General features: G+C 36.8%; 1 protein-coding gene across 1 annotated transcript in view; it reads right to left on the bottom strand.

Annotated features, from left to right (window-relative positions):
- Nucleotides 1–14,833, bottom strand: part of ZFYVE9 (zinc finger FYVE-type containing 9) — a 54,600-nt gene that overhangs the window by 26,037 nt on the left and 13,730 nt on the right. The window contains exons 2-4 of the mRNA XM_088536609.1: nucleotides 12,349–12,453; nucleotides 6,922–7,026; nucleotides 3,969–6,061 (exon numbers count right to left, since the gene is read on the bottom strand). Of these exons, the coding sequence (XP_088392735.1) occupies nucleotides 3,969–6,061; nucleotides 6,922–6,991 (2,163 nt within the window). The 5' untranslated portion in view covers nucleotides 6,992–7,026; nucleotides 12,349–12,453. The remainder of the gene's footprint in view (nucleotides 1–3,968; nucleotides 6,062–6,921; nucleotides 7,027–12,348; nucleotides 12,454–14,833) is intronic.

Raw genomic sequence — 14,833 nt, 5'->3', positions numbered from 1 at the left:
GGCATTTTACAAAGCATAATGACATTAGCATTAAAACACTTGCATGCAGACATGATCCTACAGTAGCCCTTGCAATACTAAAATCCTACAGAACAGACAAATCAGGGTGTCCTAATGGTTTCTTAATTGTTTTAAATACTAACAACAATGCAGTATTTTCTCAGGGCTGCTGTTTAGGTGACATATGAAGGTACTGATTAGTACCCATTACATGCAGAATGGTTATATCCCACTCAGATTAGAAACATCAGCAGCTCCATTATAAATGAGCTCAGATTTCAAGAAAGAATTTCAAAGTTTAATTTTAGTTGGATTTTTCATGTACAATTAGCTATGTGTTATTATGATCTAGGACATTTCATTAATCTCCCCAAATATTTCTTTATTATTCTCCATATTTCTGTATTGTAAACAACCAACTACACAGGCTCCTCAGAAGAAATAAGCTTTACTCAATTTAATAAGCTTAACTACATTTCAGACAAATTAAAACTCACACCAACTTATGACCACTTTGCAGCCTGTTACCTTCCCAGTCTCTTAGATGCAAGTATATGAAAACCCACTAAAGTAAACTCTGAGTTCACCACAATAGCTCAGAATCAAATGTGAAGAAAGGTGATCCTGTCTCATTTCAGGCACTTTATATATTTGCTAATTATGTCAACTTACACATTTCAGAAACAAACATGTACGTGTGGATATACTTGCATTTTCATGGGGGCGGGGGGAGGGAATAAATTCCACATATGTAGAAACTGATTTTTAAAAAATCCCTGCAAACATACTTTCAAAATCACTTTTCTATATTTACACTTTAATCCAATTTACAAGAACTTTAAAGAATATTACTAACAATGTTACATCTTAGCCTATTTTACTCCATTTCTCTAAGAGAAACTTCCAGTCAGAAGTTCAGCATCGGACACGGAAACATCTATGTTTTCTACCAGAACTACAGGGCAAAATAATTAATATGTAATTTAGAACCCTTTGATAAACTATTGTTTACTGTGCATTCTGCAAGGCTATAGAGTACAATGATCTAAATATTAAAAGAGAAAATAAACCAAATGACAGAAAATCTGTGTCTCCCCTCTTCAGCGCATTAGCTTTCTAACGGTAAGAAGGCAGGGGAAGAATATAACCCAGCACAACTGACAATTTGGTCTTCTTGTCAGAAATAACCAAGTCATTTATCTCAGTATCTCACGCTTATTAAAATAAATAAATAAATAAATGACACAGCAGTGGCACAGAAAGTTTTATGGTACTAATGTTTTGGCCTTAATAAAACGCAAATAAAATGTGTTTATACACATTCTTCAGGTTCTTAATTTCTACCATTCCCCTGAGGTTCATATCTTCCATTAATTCTGCAGTTATTATCCTGAAATTAAAAACAGACGGACTTCCCAGGTGTCACTATTTTCAAATGCGATTTTCATTCCCAAATGCAATGAAGATTCACCCAACATTTCTCTCCTGAAGCTGGTAACGCCCAAAAGGAAATTGTTGTGCTGAAGATTGTGTTGAAAAATCCTTCTTCTCGTGACTTCTGCCATGTAAACATTTAACTGCAAGTGCTGAAGACATAGTCTTTACCTGGTTCATGCACTGAATAGATACATTGGAAGCATCACTGTGATTCAGTAGTCACCTGCAGCCAGGGCACACGCTCAGGCAGACTTGCTTTGGGCATGGTTGTCTTCACCAGAGAGCAAGAGCAGGCAGCAGAGAGCAGTTATGTCTTAAACTAGAGAGCTTCCCTGGCAGAGCTGCTGGTTTCTTTCCTCCCAGAAACATTACAGGAATTAAATGGCGTAAGGTACTTTGCAGTAAGTGCTGAGTATTATTTGACTTATACTGATATTGACCATTTATTAATGACTGCCCTTTTTTCTAAAAAAAGGAAAAAAGCATTAAAAGGCATAAAGAAGAATTATCACAGAATTCTCTGCAGCAGCTTTTGACTGCATATGTGCAACATGAGCTTTGATCACAGTTGCTAACAAAAGGTTCTAGCAACAAGACTTTCTGAGGATTATTCTAAGAACACTCTGAGAATATTAAATACCAATATAGGCATTTTCCACATCTGAGAAACATTTGTCTACAGAGGAGAAAGGCCTTTTATTTTACCCATTCCCTGCACATCATCCAAAACAATGCTGCAGAGAAACAGTCTTAGTCCTTTCAAGGCTCGTCTTCAATAGTTAAACAGAAAAGCTACATTTCTTGGCCTTGCTGTATATGTTCATGTACATTCTATTTTATAGTTCTTCTCTGCTTCTCATTTTTGCAACTCAAGGCTTCAGTCATTGCAGGCAAACAACTGAATGCAAGCAATGAATTTGTTTAAAGCATGAAAATGAATAGAAAATATAACTGTAAATGGAGTTCAGTCACATTTGTTAAACTCATAAAAATTAAAAGTATGACCTGAATAACTGACAGTATAATTTAACAGGTTGAAGCTAAGATAAAATACCAGTGACAAACATAATTCTTTCAGCTGGAATTTCTTAGCCTCAACTGCAATGAGAACGGCGTTGAGCCCTCTGGTACTCCCGACGTGCACACAGAAGGCAGGCATACAACTTCCTATGATGCATACTGACCTCCTGGGATTACTAGTTCCAGGTAACTTCATTGCAACCTGCCGCAGGGTGGGGAGGAATAAGCAACTGAAACTCCTTCACTAATGCTTAAGGAGCATGTATATACCAGTCAATATTCTGGGAAAGATTTTTCAGCATGTCTCAAAATCAAATTTGAATAAAATCTACTCAACTGGCTACGCATTTTCGCTACTAAAGGGCACGTGGCAGACAAGCACAGGCTGTTACAGAGGAACAAGCCAGCGTTTTCTGCTAGGCTGCTTCCAGAAACAAGTGGCGTAAGAGTGTGAGCTTTCCAGACACTGTTTTGAGGTCCTGTTCGAGTCGTTCTGCTTCCCTGCACTCTGCTGGTAGCTAAACATCTTGCCTATAGGAGCCAGGAGGTCTTTCAATCAACTTCAGCAACCTTTGGATAGGGCCTAAATGAACCAAAGTTTCTTTTACTCCAATTTTTAGTGGGTTTTAGTATTTATTTTTATCTTAAAAGCTATTTATAAATATCGACTTGACAAAAAATCTTTACCTCTTTTGAATAATCATATTTTTTTCTTAACATTCCTATTTGCTATGCACCACCAATTTGTATTTCAATAAAAATACATTTACAATTATTATACAAATGAAGTGTTTATCATAAATTTGCCGCTTATGAATTAGTGTTGAACTAGATGACATGTATGGAAAATTTTTCAAAACCAACAAAAGATTGTCAACAATATTTCTTATGTAACACAAAACAATATAAAAATTAGGTTTTTGTTGTCTTCATTACAAAATTTCTCAACATGTATCTGTTCATCACGTTACAGAGAATATAGTATATTTTTTCCTCAGAAGTAAAGATACATCCATGAAAATAGTGTAAGCAATGTGAGAAAAATTAGAAAATAAGACTTAAAAGAACAAAGTTGGTTAGTCATCTAAACCAGCATAAATGTCAGCAACTCAATAGCTCACTTCAATTCCCATCAATATGTTTCAGTATCTTTAATGGGATTGTCAATGCAGGTATTTCTGCAAACTAGTTTCCTGCGCTTAGCCATTTTATAGCAGTTCCACATGAAACCAATGCATTCTAAAGCTTGCAATCAGCTAACACCCTGACCTTAGAGGATAATCATTTTTACAAAAATGAATAACCAATAGTCACTTTCTATTAGAACACCAAATGGATTAGATCTTAAAAACATTTTTTTCTTTTGGTTAACTGATCAAATTTGATCCAACACCTTAGGCAGAGATGTCACAGGTAATTGCAGCCAGTGGTTTAGGAAGTTCTCTGATTCCATTTTTTCAAGGTCACAAATAAAAGCCCAGCTCAGGCTGATGGAAGGAGTAGGAACTTACCTTCCCACACGCTCTGCAATGATGCCTCCTCTTGGTGAATGTAAATCTGGCCTCGCATTTCATGCAGTTTGGTGCTTGAGAGTCTGGAACCCAAACTGGAGCCACCTCACCCAAAGTCGTAAAAGGCTTTCTGGCTGGAGCTCCAAACTGACCAGCTCTGAGATCATTGTCTGGACTATCTGGGGCTACTGCAAGGCACGGACTACTAGAGACTCCAGATTCATACTCTTCCAAGTGTTCCCCATTAGCATCAGCAATAGAGACATTTAAAGATGCGTCACCAGCAAACATGTCTGCTGTCAACGTATCCCCTACTTGTGTCTTACCAAAGACATTTTTGTTTTTACTATTACCTCCACAGTTTGGGGGAACAAGATCATTTTGTAAGTGGTCCGATAATGGCTTCGGAATCTGCAGTTTAAGATTTGTAGGTTGCTTAGGTCTCGCACCACCAAAAGGAACACTAATAGACTGCATATTAGTCACTGGTTTTGGTGATGTTTGTCCTTGCATGGATGGGACCTGACTACAGAGGTTATGTAAATATTTTTTTTTCATTTGGTCACCAGTGCTGTTTAAAATAAGACCACCACCTTCTGTGGTCTCATTTCCTCTCTGTTCATAAACGTTAGCGTAACATTCTGACTTGCTCTCCTCGATCTCCTTCTCCTCTGTCACCGAGTCTTCCTTGGAGGGTAAAGTCTTTGGAATATGAGCAACACTCGGATTCTGCATTCCATAGGAATCACAACCATTAGACAAAGAGCTTGCTGCTGATGTACCCACAACATCAGAGAGACTGGGCCCTTCAAGCTCATCTGTACCAGTTCCTTTTAAGTCCACGCCTGCTTCCATCACCCCATCTCCACATTCTCTACTATTACTACAAGCCTCATCAGGCTGTTTTGTCTGCAGAAGCCTTTCATTCTCTCCCAGAGTTTGCTTATTATTCATCTCATTCAATTTAGTCAGTTCCCAATTAGTCATCTCCTGAGATTCAGGGTAACACTCCACTATGCTGAGCGATTCCCTTGTGCCAAGATTTTCATCACATTCACTAACTTCACTTTCAACGCCACTAACATCCTCAGATGCAGAATGTTCTGCAACATGTTCCTTGTAATTGCCACTTCCAGCCACATTAGGTTGACAAGATTCAGTGAGCCCAGATAGCCTCGATGGAAACTGTTGGGGTGTTTGCTCTTCCACGGCTTCTACAGTTAAGCTTTCGTTACTTGAACAACAAGAGGTTTTAGCTTCTAGATCCGTTCGCTGAGTAATGGCTTTACTAGTAAAATTTTCAACAGATACACAATTTTCTTGTGTTTTAATGGCACCATCAGCTGGTCTCTGTAATAGAGTCACTGCATTAATCCCTGCAGTTGTAGTGTCTGAAAACAGTGAATCTCTACTCATACTAAGATCATCCTTTAATCGAGAGGAGGGGCATGCAATGGACAGGCTTTCAGATGAAGCATTAATCAAATGAGTAATAGAGTCATCTTCAGCACAGAGCTGATTTACTTGCTTTTCTATATCTGTATCTTTTTCAGTTGATCCATTTACAGTAACACTAAACTGATCACTCTGTCGGTTTTCATTATCCAGTGTAAAGCTAATAGTGTCCATTAGGGACTGACTGTTGTAATTTTTACAATCCAGCAAATCACCACTTTGTAGTGTTCTTGTGTCACAGTTATGCATGACTGCCACCACTAGTACATTTTTTTCTTCCGACAAGCAAGCTACATTTCCACATTTCTTGTCTCTTGCTTCTGCAGTGTTACACTGATCATCTCGACTGCTATTCCTCTTAATTAATTGATCATCTGCTGCTGCCTGATCATCGATCCACATAACGGGGGTTTCTGAGCTTATACTAAAATCCTTTCCATTAGCACAGTGAACCCCTCCTCCTGTTGGTGCGTTCACCGAATGAGACAAGGAGAAAGACTTTAATCTCTGCTGACATTCATCAGGAGCTGTAGCTTCATTCACGTTGGCCACGGGCGGGTTAAACGACAGGCGACGAGAAGGGGGATCTAGAATCTGATTCCACTTTGCACCCAACAGTGTAGGTGAAGCAGCAGCATCTGAAAAATTAAGTCAGTAAAAAACACATTATGTCGAACACTGATGCAACCCCTCCACTTTAAGGGAACTTACTCTCCTATAGATTCTATTAACTCTGGTACATTAGAATGGCTCAAACGCAAATGCATAGAGGTTCAAATACAGATACAACAGTAAAACACATCTTACAAAACTAACTCATCCTTAGTGAGCCACTAATAGCATAATCATATGAGGTTTTTGGAATTCAAGAACTTTAGAGTTACATCAATTAGTATAACAAGTTAAACTTGCACAGTCAACTTTAATATATTTTAGATTAATACACTTTAGATACCTAGAGAGGTTTAAAAAACCCTGCAATTCCTATAAAATTTTCAACCTCCCGACAGCACAAAAGCAGTGATTAGACTAAGCAGAAACTTTATACTTCGAATATGGCAACTTTTATTTTACAATTTATGTGACGTAATAAAACATTTCTATGTTTAAGTTACTGAAAACTGCAAAAGAAGCTTAATATATAAATCTATTTTGCCCAAATTGTTAAAAATAAGTCATAAAAATATTGCCACTGAGATCATGCTCCATAAAACTCCTCTTTGAAAAGTCTATGGAAGATTTTCTGTGAAAACAGTTGAGAAATAAATTTTAAAAGATTAATGGGCAAAGAAGAACATTACTAACAAACACAGAAGAAACATTAAACAAAGTTACCAGATGTTTTTCAGAAGTTCTGAGATCAATTTGGAACTCAAAACCAAAAAGGAGATTATAGGTCTCTCTTCCTTAGCAGGAAGGAGACACCACTTCCTTGGCGGTGGTGTTCTTTGTAGAGTACATCTAACATACATCTCTAATTTTGTTCAAAATGACTCACCTTCGTTTTGCTCAAATTCATCTAAAACCTTATCAAGGTTATATGCCTCTGCTTGGAAATAGTTCTCCATTTGTCAGGGAAAGACCACCAGACTCCTGTCTGAACCTGTCAAACAGAGAGCAATTGCAATGAGATATCTAAACATCATTCCGAAAGGTTCCACTACATAATGCCCCAATTTAAAGGGAGGGGAAGGGGAGACAGGCTTTATAATCAAAACTTATATGTACTACATGCATAAACAAAAAGCATTTCCCAAGAATAAAATTATTTGTGTGCTTAAACTTGATTAATTCAGATGAACAACTTCCCCAAACTCATTTTTGATTTTGCTGTTTACTATCTTCAAAGTTAATAAATATGTCCCCAAAAGTCAAAATTTAAACAAAATCTAGATTTTTTTAAAAAAGATTAAAGCATTTGCAAACAACTGCAATAGAATCTGGTTTTAAAAATTCTGCTACACGCGAATTAAGATGTAAACATGTTGACATGAGCCATGATCTGAAGCAATAGCATTGTGAACATCTGGAGTACACAGCTTCATTTTTCAATACTGACTATCAGAGCAAGATAATCAGCGAGTAAAAAGAATACCTGTGCCATTTCAAAGCACGGTGTGTTCCATACTACAGAATGTACAAAACAATCATCTTTCCTTATGCTTAATTCTGTGCATTTTCCATGTAATATGACAAGTCTTTTTGAGAGACCCCAATATAGGTAAAGCGAGATTTGTCCAGGATCTGGGAGAAAGATATGTACAGACAGCACCTCAAATCGATTTCTGCAATTTAGAGATGTCCTGTCTGTTCAGAAACTTCTATTTAGGGCAACATAACAAAAATGAAAGTCACACAGTCCTTTCTTAAGCAATTTTGACTTAGGACCTGCATAATGCAACCTACATAAGAAACATTCCACTATTCTCTTATTTGAAGCTTTTATTTCCATTACATATCAATGCACTTTTTTATATAGACCCCTGATTTTTTTTCCACCACAATAAATAGGGGGTTGAGGAGGAAAGAGTAAGATTTTTTATCAGTAGTTACTAAAGCACTGTCATTGTAACTGATGAGCAAGGATATATTTAACTATATTGCACTGAAAATGTCAAACTCAATCACATGCCTTTGCCCTCACAGCTCATTATCAATGCTACTTTAAGCATTTCAAGGCCTTGTCTCAACTTCTTACATTCAAGAAAAACACTGACCTTCATCTGAGAATTTAAACAGAACTGTCATCAAAGGCAGCAGTAGCCTTTAAGATGTTTCAGGTAGCAAATGATGATGGCAGTACAACCTTCCTTGTATTGCCACATTAATGTGTCTAACCACAAGGGTCACCAGCAAAATTGCTCCAATATCAGTCAAAAATGTCATTGCCTGCAGAACTAGAAAGTCAACTACCCAATAATCTGAAGATCCAGGTTTTGGGTTTGTTCCACCACTGATTAGCTCATGTGACTTTGAACAAGATTTTAATTCTCTGCTTCTGCTTTCTTAATCATACACTCTGCCAGCAACCCTCTGTGTCACTCGTTTCTGAGATGCCTGAAGGATTCACGCCTGCAAAGTTGTTAAAAAAATGTAGTTACTTGCATTCTGCTACCTCTTAAAATGTTTGTCTTAAAAGCCTTCATTTTCCTGAAATGCAGGCACTGGACAACTAGCAAAATGCACAGAAGTAAAAAGTCTCATCAAAGAATAATATTCTCAAGATAGAAAGGAAGATGACGAGGGTGAAACAGATGAACTTAAGTCCTTAAATAACCTTCTACAGCTTCACATGGTGAATAACACTTTGCCCCTTCCTAACTGTAGGAATACAACAGTCTTGCTACCGAAGGCTTCCAGCAACAAGATAGCCTAGACCCATTTTCTGAAAACACTCAGTGCCAATGAAGATATTTTCACTGAGAAATGTGTGCCATAACCTATATACCAAAGGGAGAGACCTTGATTTGATCTGTTCTCTGAACACCATCCAAAACAGTGTTATTCTCCTCAGAGCTGCCTTTTAATACTGTGAAACAACGAATGGAGGATGAGAGGGTGAGAACCTCGTTTTGCAGTAGGAAACAGTGTTAGACCTGACAGCCTCCAGCTGAACTCAAAGCCTGCTCTTTTATACTACAGAAACAACAGACACAAGAAACAAGTTAGAGGAAAATTCCAATTTAGAGTTATAAAGTTTTGCTTTAACACTACCCTTACAATATCAGGGTATTGTGTAAAAACAAACAGATTTGAGGAAATTATTGACCAGCACTACTTCAACTGCTACAGTGTTAAATACAGTTTTGTGTTCATTGTGGGCAACAGCTGCCTAAGACCAAGCTATTGAGACCAAACTAAGGCATTAAAATGTCATGAAATGCAAAGATCAGGCTTTTAGGATTGACCCTGATCTGAAATTTGCCACATGGTATTTTTAAATAGGTCATATTACAACATAAATACATCACTATTTGATGCAATCAAATTGATTTTATGTTTTGAAGATAAATGGAGAAATTCAACTTTAAAGAAAACAAGTATAATGGTAAATTATGAATTTCAATAGGCATCACCAAAAAGGCTATTTTGCAAAGCAATTCAGAGACTACAGTTGTTACAAACTCACAGATTTGTACAACTATATTTCAGTCTGCTACAGGATGCAAGATTAACTCCTCCTGCAAGGAAAATCACTCATGAGCTGTATCACTTACTGATCACCAATGTATTGTAGCAGCCACCTTGATCAAAAGCTCAACATTCCCTACTATATTTGCTTTCCTGACCGCAGTATAGCCAGATTCTGGCCTCTAACTGATAGATTCTTAGCTCCCCCCCAGACACCCATTATCTTCCTGAGCTACCCAACCTGCCAACCAGGTCACAGTACTAAAAATTGTACATACCACTCATAGCATTTTAACTGGAAAAAAGTTGAATTTACCACACGCGTTCCAATTAAAACAATTTTTTTTTTGATCTGCTTGAAAAAAGTAGATGCTTTTCCTAGTACCTAGAAATACTTAAATCATTCAGACTATCTCCAGCTTGCAAGCTTGGGAGGTTCTCTTGCACCTTTTTCTCTTCCTCGTTTCAACACCATGATGGCAAGCACCTTTATAAGCTAAGTATCTAATACTGAGAAGTTCATTAGAATCTGTTTTAATACCTTAATTAATATTTTCCTTGAAAACAAGCTTTTAGTATCATCAACCAAAATTGACTTGCTACAGCAAGACTGCTTTATGCAAAATGCCAACTATAGGACAAATGTGAAATTATATAAGTTACATTATAATATTATAACAATCCAATCCAAGACTTTAGAAAAATTACAATAATTACTCCTGGAAAAAGTCTAAGGTCTTCGATGTAAACTACATTTGTCATATTGTGAGACTGAAAAGTACAAAAGCTGTGCGCAATAGAGTCAAACCGTGATGCTTCCTGAAAATATCCCATTTGGATTTCCATGCATTCCGATACTGAGAAAGGGCATCCAGTCAAGGCATTCCCTAGGACACAAACACAAGCTCTGCAGTATGGGTGGCCCCAACAAAATAGGCTACAGGCATTGATTTTTTCCGTTTTGTTTACTTCAGAGAAGATAATGATTACTGACAAGCAAGTTGATGGGAAGGAGAGCTATGCTGATTATACAGTTCCTGAAAGCAGAGGTTTTAAATACCTCTGTGGACCTCTACATTTTGATTCCATGTAGCTTCCACAAGTTTCAAACCAATTCACATCTGATCATTCCTGCAAGCTTGGAATACAATTAAAAGCCCAATAAAATTACTTAAGAACTCCCACAAATTTATGCACATTGGTGCAAGAAAAATTTAAACCATGTTCACCCATAACAATTCCTAAATGTAGCCCTATATTATTTTGTCTTTCATTGTCACACAAATCAAGAACAAGATTATATCTAACCAAAGTAAGCAATGTTAGAAGTTGACAATACACATTACTATATTAATGACTTCTGTCTTTTTCTGAAAAAAAAACCAGAAGTTTAACTTTTAAAATTTTAGATTATGCATAGTTTTGTAACATTAAAAGAATATAAACATTTGGAACTTACTGAACTTAGGAAAATTACCTATTTACCAACAGGAACATAAAGAAGCCCTAGAACTTTATGCCTATTTCCTTATAATCCCACTGTGAGTAATCCAACCTACTAACACCATGAAAAAATTAATTTATTAAGATCTGGCAATTAAACTGCCAGAATTAATTTAGCCATTAAATGTGAAATTGAGAGTTGAAATTTCATCCAACAGATGCATTTCTCCATAGTTTGCTTTTTAAAAAAGCTCCAAGTAAAGAGAACTTTGTGTAAACACATTTATGTATCATTACGAATTCTGCAGCTCAACATTTGGCACACAAGAACGTAACTAGTCAAAATCTAGACTGATGGTTTCTGATACTCCAAACTAAAATGCACAAAATAAAGAGCATCAGGAGAGAAAGCCCTTTTCATTATTATTACTTCATTTACTGGTGTACTAGGATATATAGGGATTTTTTTTGAATTCATAATCACTGAGCTGACAGCTGCTCTAAATGAAATCTTAATGTCTGTGCAACTAGATACTTCTCAGAAAATGGTCAGCTGCAAATCTTCAGGTCTAACACCAACAATGATTATTATAAAGAAAAACAACAAAAACATATGAATATAAAAAAATACACTTTCCCTAAAGTCCATTTTCGATGGAAAAGAGATTACTATGTTTCAGTATGAAAGTGTGAACATATTTCAGCAAAATTTTACTAACAAAATACTCAAGTATTTTATTGTCTTTATCAAGCATACAAAAGACTTCTAGGATGAAAACTACATGATCAGACTGAAACCAAACATTGCTTTTTCATCCTCGGTTCATAGTCTAAATAAAAAAATATAATTTTCTCATAATATGATTATATGCATATGCAATTGCATATCTACTTCACAAAGTCATGAGATCTAATGCTCCCGAGGACAGGCTTCAACCCCAAGAAACAATGGTCAAGAACACACTCGCTTCCAGCTCCCTTCAGTGACCATTACACTAAACACTCCTGGAAAGAAGTCAAGCATTTCCACTGTAATAAACAGCTTGTTCAGAAAGTTCAGCACTAGCCGCATCTTTAACTGACAAGATTTTAACAGTAAAGACTGAGGAAGGAAGATTTAGTCTGCTTCCCTCACCCCAAAATAAGACAAATTCTTGCTCTAAAACTAAGCAATTACTATCAATAAAAAATGAACACACAAAATGCTAAAAATACTCCATTATCTTATACACAAGATGTATGCATGTGTACAGGCATGTGTCTGTATAAATGTATGTATACACATAAAGACATCTGCATCTCAAGTACATATTCTCAGTCATAATCTTTTAAAATGGAACTTGCCTCTTACCTTTTTCTCTTATACATGTGATAAGAAACAAATGACCCTGTGCCTACTCATGATGACTGCAGCACAACCAGCCAGTTCTGCTGAATCAGTGTGTTCTACTTGATCCTAAAAAGAAAATATAAACATGTATTTTATGATTGGTAATTCTGCCACAAACCTCGCTTTTTTTCAACGCACGATTGCAGCTAGCACAGGCACATTTGGCAAATGCTGCACGGCTCCAATGATTTAGACTACACTCACAGCTTTTAATTCAGGGATCTATGTACTATGCTGCTACTGCACTCCAGTATTCTGATGAAAAAGGCTGATGATAAAAAATGCATTGCTACCTACCTACAATTATTTTTTGTTTAATTGTAAGCCCACAGAATGAAGCAACAACTCCAACAGTCCCTGTATCCCTGATGACCTTGACTGCAATGCTTAATTTATAGAGCTAGCTTCTGAAGTTAATTATATTACACTACAATAGGCATTCCAAAAATAAAGAGCTAGTAGCTTTGATACTTAACAAATATTCATGGCCCTCAGAAATGTGTAAACTCAATTCATCATCTTCCCACTGATTTCTTTATAGCTAAACAACTGTTTTTGTCTTCAAATTATTCCTCCTACAGTCCTAGTCTCCCCTCATTTCCTTAAGGCTGCTTCTCTTGAAAGGACAACATGGCATCAACCTTCAATAGCAAGGAGGATCCAAGCAGAAAAGACTCCCCAGAAAACATATCTCATTATATTAACTGCAGCATTTTTATAGGATCAGGTGCTCATTCTCACAGGCTGCATCTTAACAGTCAGTATAGCTCCAAAATCCAACACTGTCATGAGCAAAGACAAAAAAAAAAAAAAAAAAAAAAAAAGGGCTGAGTTAAATTAAATTGATCCTTTAAGGTTTCTTGGTGCTAATGTTTTACCTGTCAAGTAGCTGAAACATTTATGCGTGCTTTGATGCTGCAGCATAGGTTAGAAAGTAATCTTCAAACTGCGACGAAATGAACAGAGATGAAAAAAAAAAAAACAGTTCTCTGTACATGAATGCAATATTCAGTGTTATACTACAGTTTTCCCAGGGTTGTTTATTATTCTGTCCAGAAATAAGCTAGAGTAATAATTCCAGGAAACTAATGAACTGAACAGCAGCACTCCTAGTAGTACTGTTTCCAAATTCAAAATAAAATCACACAGCTTTGTATGCCAACAGAACCATTCCTGTATGCCAATTAAAATTGCAGATGCCATGCATATTTCTACCTCTGCAAGATAAGAAGACATTTAGATGTTTTGAAAATAGACTTCGCTGTATTACAAGGTTCTTCAGATAGGCTTCCTATGCATCCAAAAATGAAGATGTGGGAAAATTCAATTCCATTGAAAGGAGAATCACAGAATCACAGAACAATTAAGATTGGAAGGGACCTCTGGAGATCTAGAACAATTCCTCTGCACAAGCAGGGTTACCTGGAGCACTCTGACAGTATCACACTCAGAAGACTTTTCCGTATCTCCGAGGAAGGAGACTGCACAACCTCTCTGGGCAACCTGTTCCAATGCTCTGTCACCCTAACAGTCAAGAAGTTTTTCCTCAAATTCAGGCAGAACTTTCGGTGTTTCAGTCTGTAGCCGCTGCCTCTTCTTTTGTTGCTGGCCACCACTGAATAGAGTCTGGCCCCCTCCTCTTGACAACCTCCCTTAAGGCATTTATAACCATTTCTAAGAACCTTTCTCAGCCTTTTCTTTAGGCTGAACAGGCCCAGCTCTCTCAGCCTTTCCTCACAGGACAGACGCTCCAGGTCCTTAATCATCTTAAAATTATTTTAGTTATTTTTAAAGAGATATGAAGTACACATGGCAGCAGGGCAAGGTTACTTCTATCAACCACGTCCCCTCTCTGGCCTATAGATAGAGGACAGTGGTTCAATTTGAAAAGATAGATCAATTAGTAACAACCCTGGTGGTGATTTATGACCAGGCCTGTCAATTGAATCATGATCAAACACATTTCACATTAACAAGTCCACATTAACAACAAACTTCAATCTTAACCGATCAGAAATAGATCTGACCCAGCAACCTAATACTGAAACTGCTCAAAGCCAACAAACCTACTAGGCAAGGGATACTCAGAAAAACAGTAGAGATTTGCTGCTCTTTGGTTTTATTCTGATCCACCTCCTTGCTCCATTCTTCACCTATAGCTTTTTTTTCATCATCATTCAATACAGGAGAACATCCAAATAAGCACTAGTGGTCTCCAAAGAAAGCTCTAAAGAGGTATCACGAGAACCTAGAGTTTATTGTCTACAATTCCACATTTACTCTCAGCAGCCATTTCTGCTTACAAAGATCCATCCAAAAATCAAAGTGTATTATGAAATATGCATGCAATATGCATACACACACAAAAAAAACACTTAAAGAAGTAAATGTAGGGTTTGAATTTAAAACAAAACAAAACCTGTAAGCTGACAATACAATTAACCTC

Source organism: Tinamus guttatus, unplaced genomic scaffold, assembly GCF_059628265.1.
Source record: "Tinamus guttatus ecotype Peru unplaced genomic scaffold, ASM5962826v1 Tinamus_guttatus_pri_ptg000044l, whole genome shotgun sequence".
Classification (NCBI taxonomy): Eukaryota; Metazoa; Chordata; class Aves; order Tinamiformes; family Tinamidae; genus Tinamus; species Tinamus guttatus.
The sequence above is the reverse complement of the archived record's forward strand: the minus strand, read 5'-3'. Positions and strand labels throughout refer to the sequence as shown.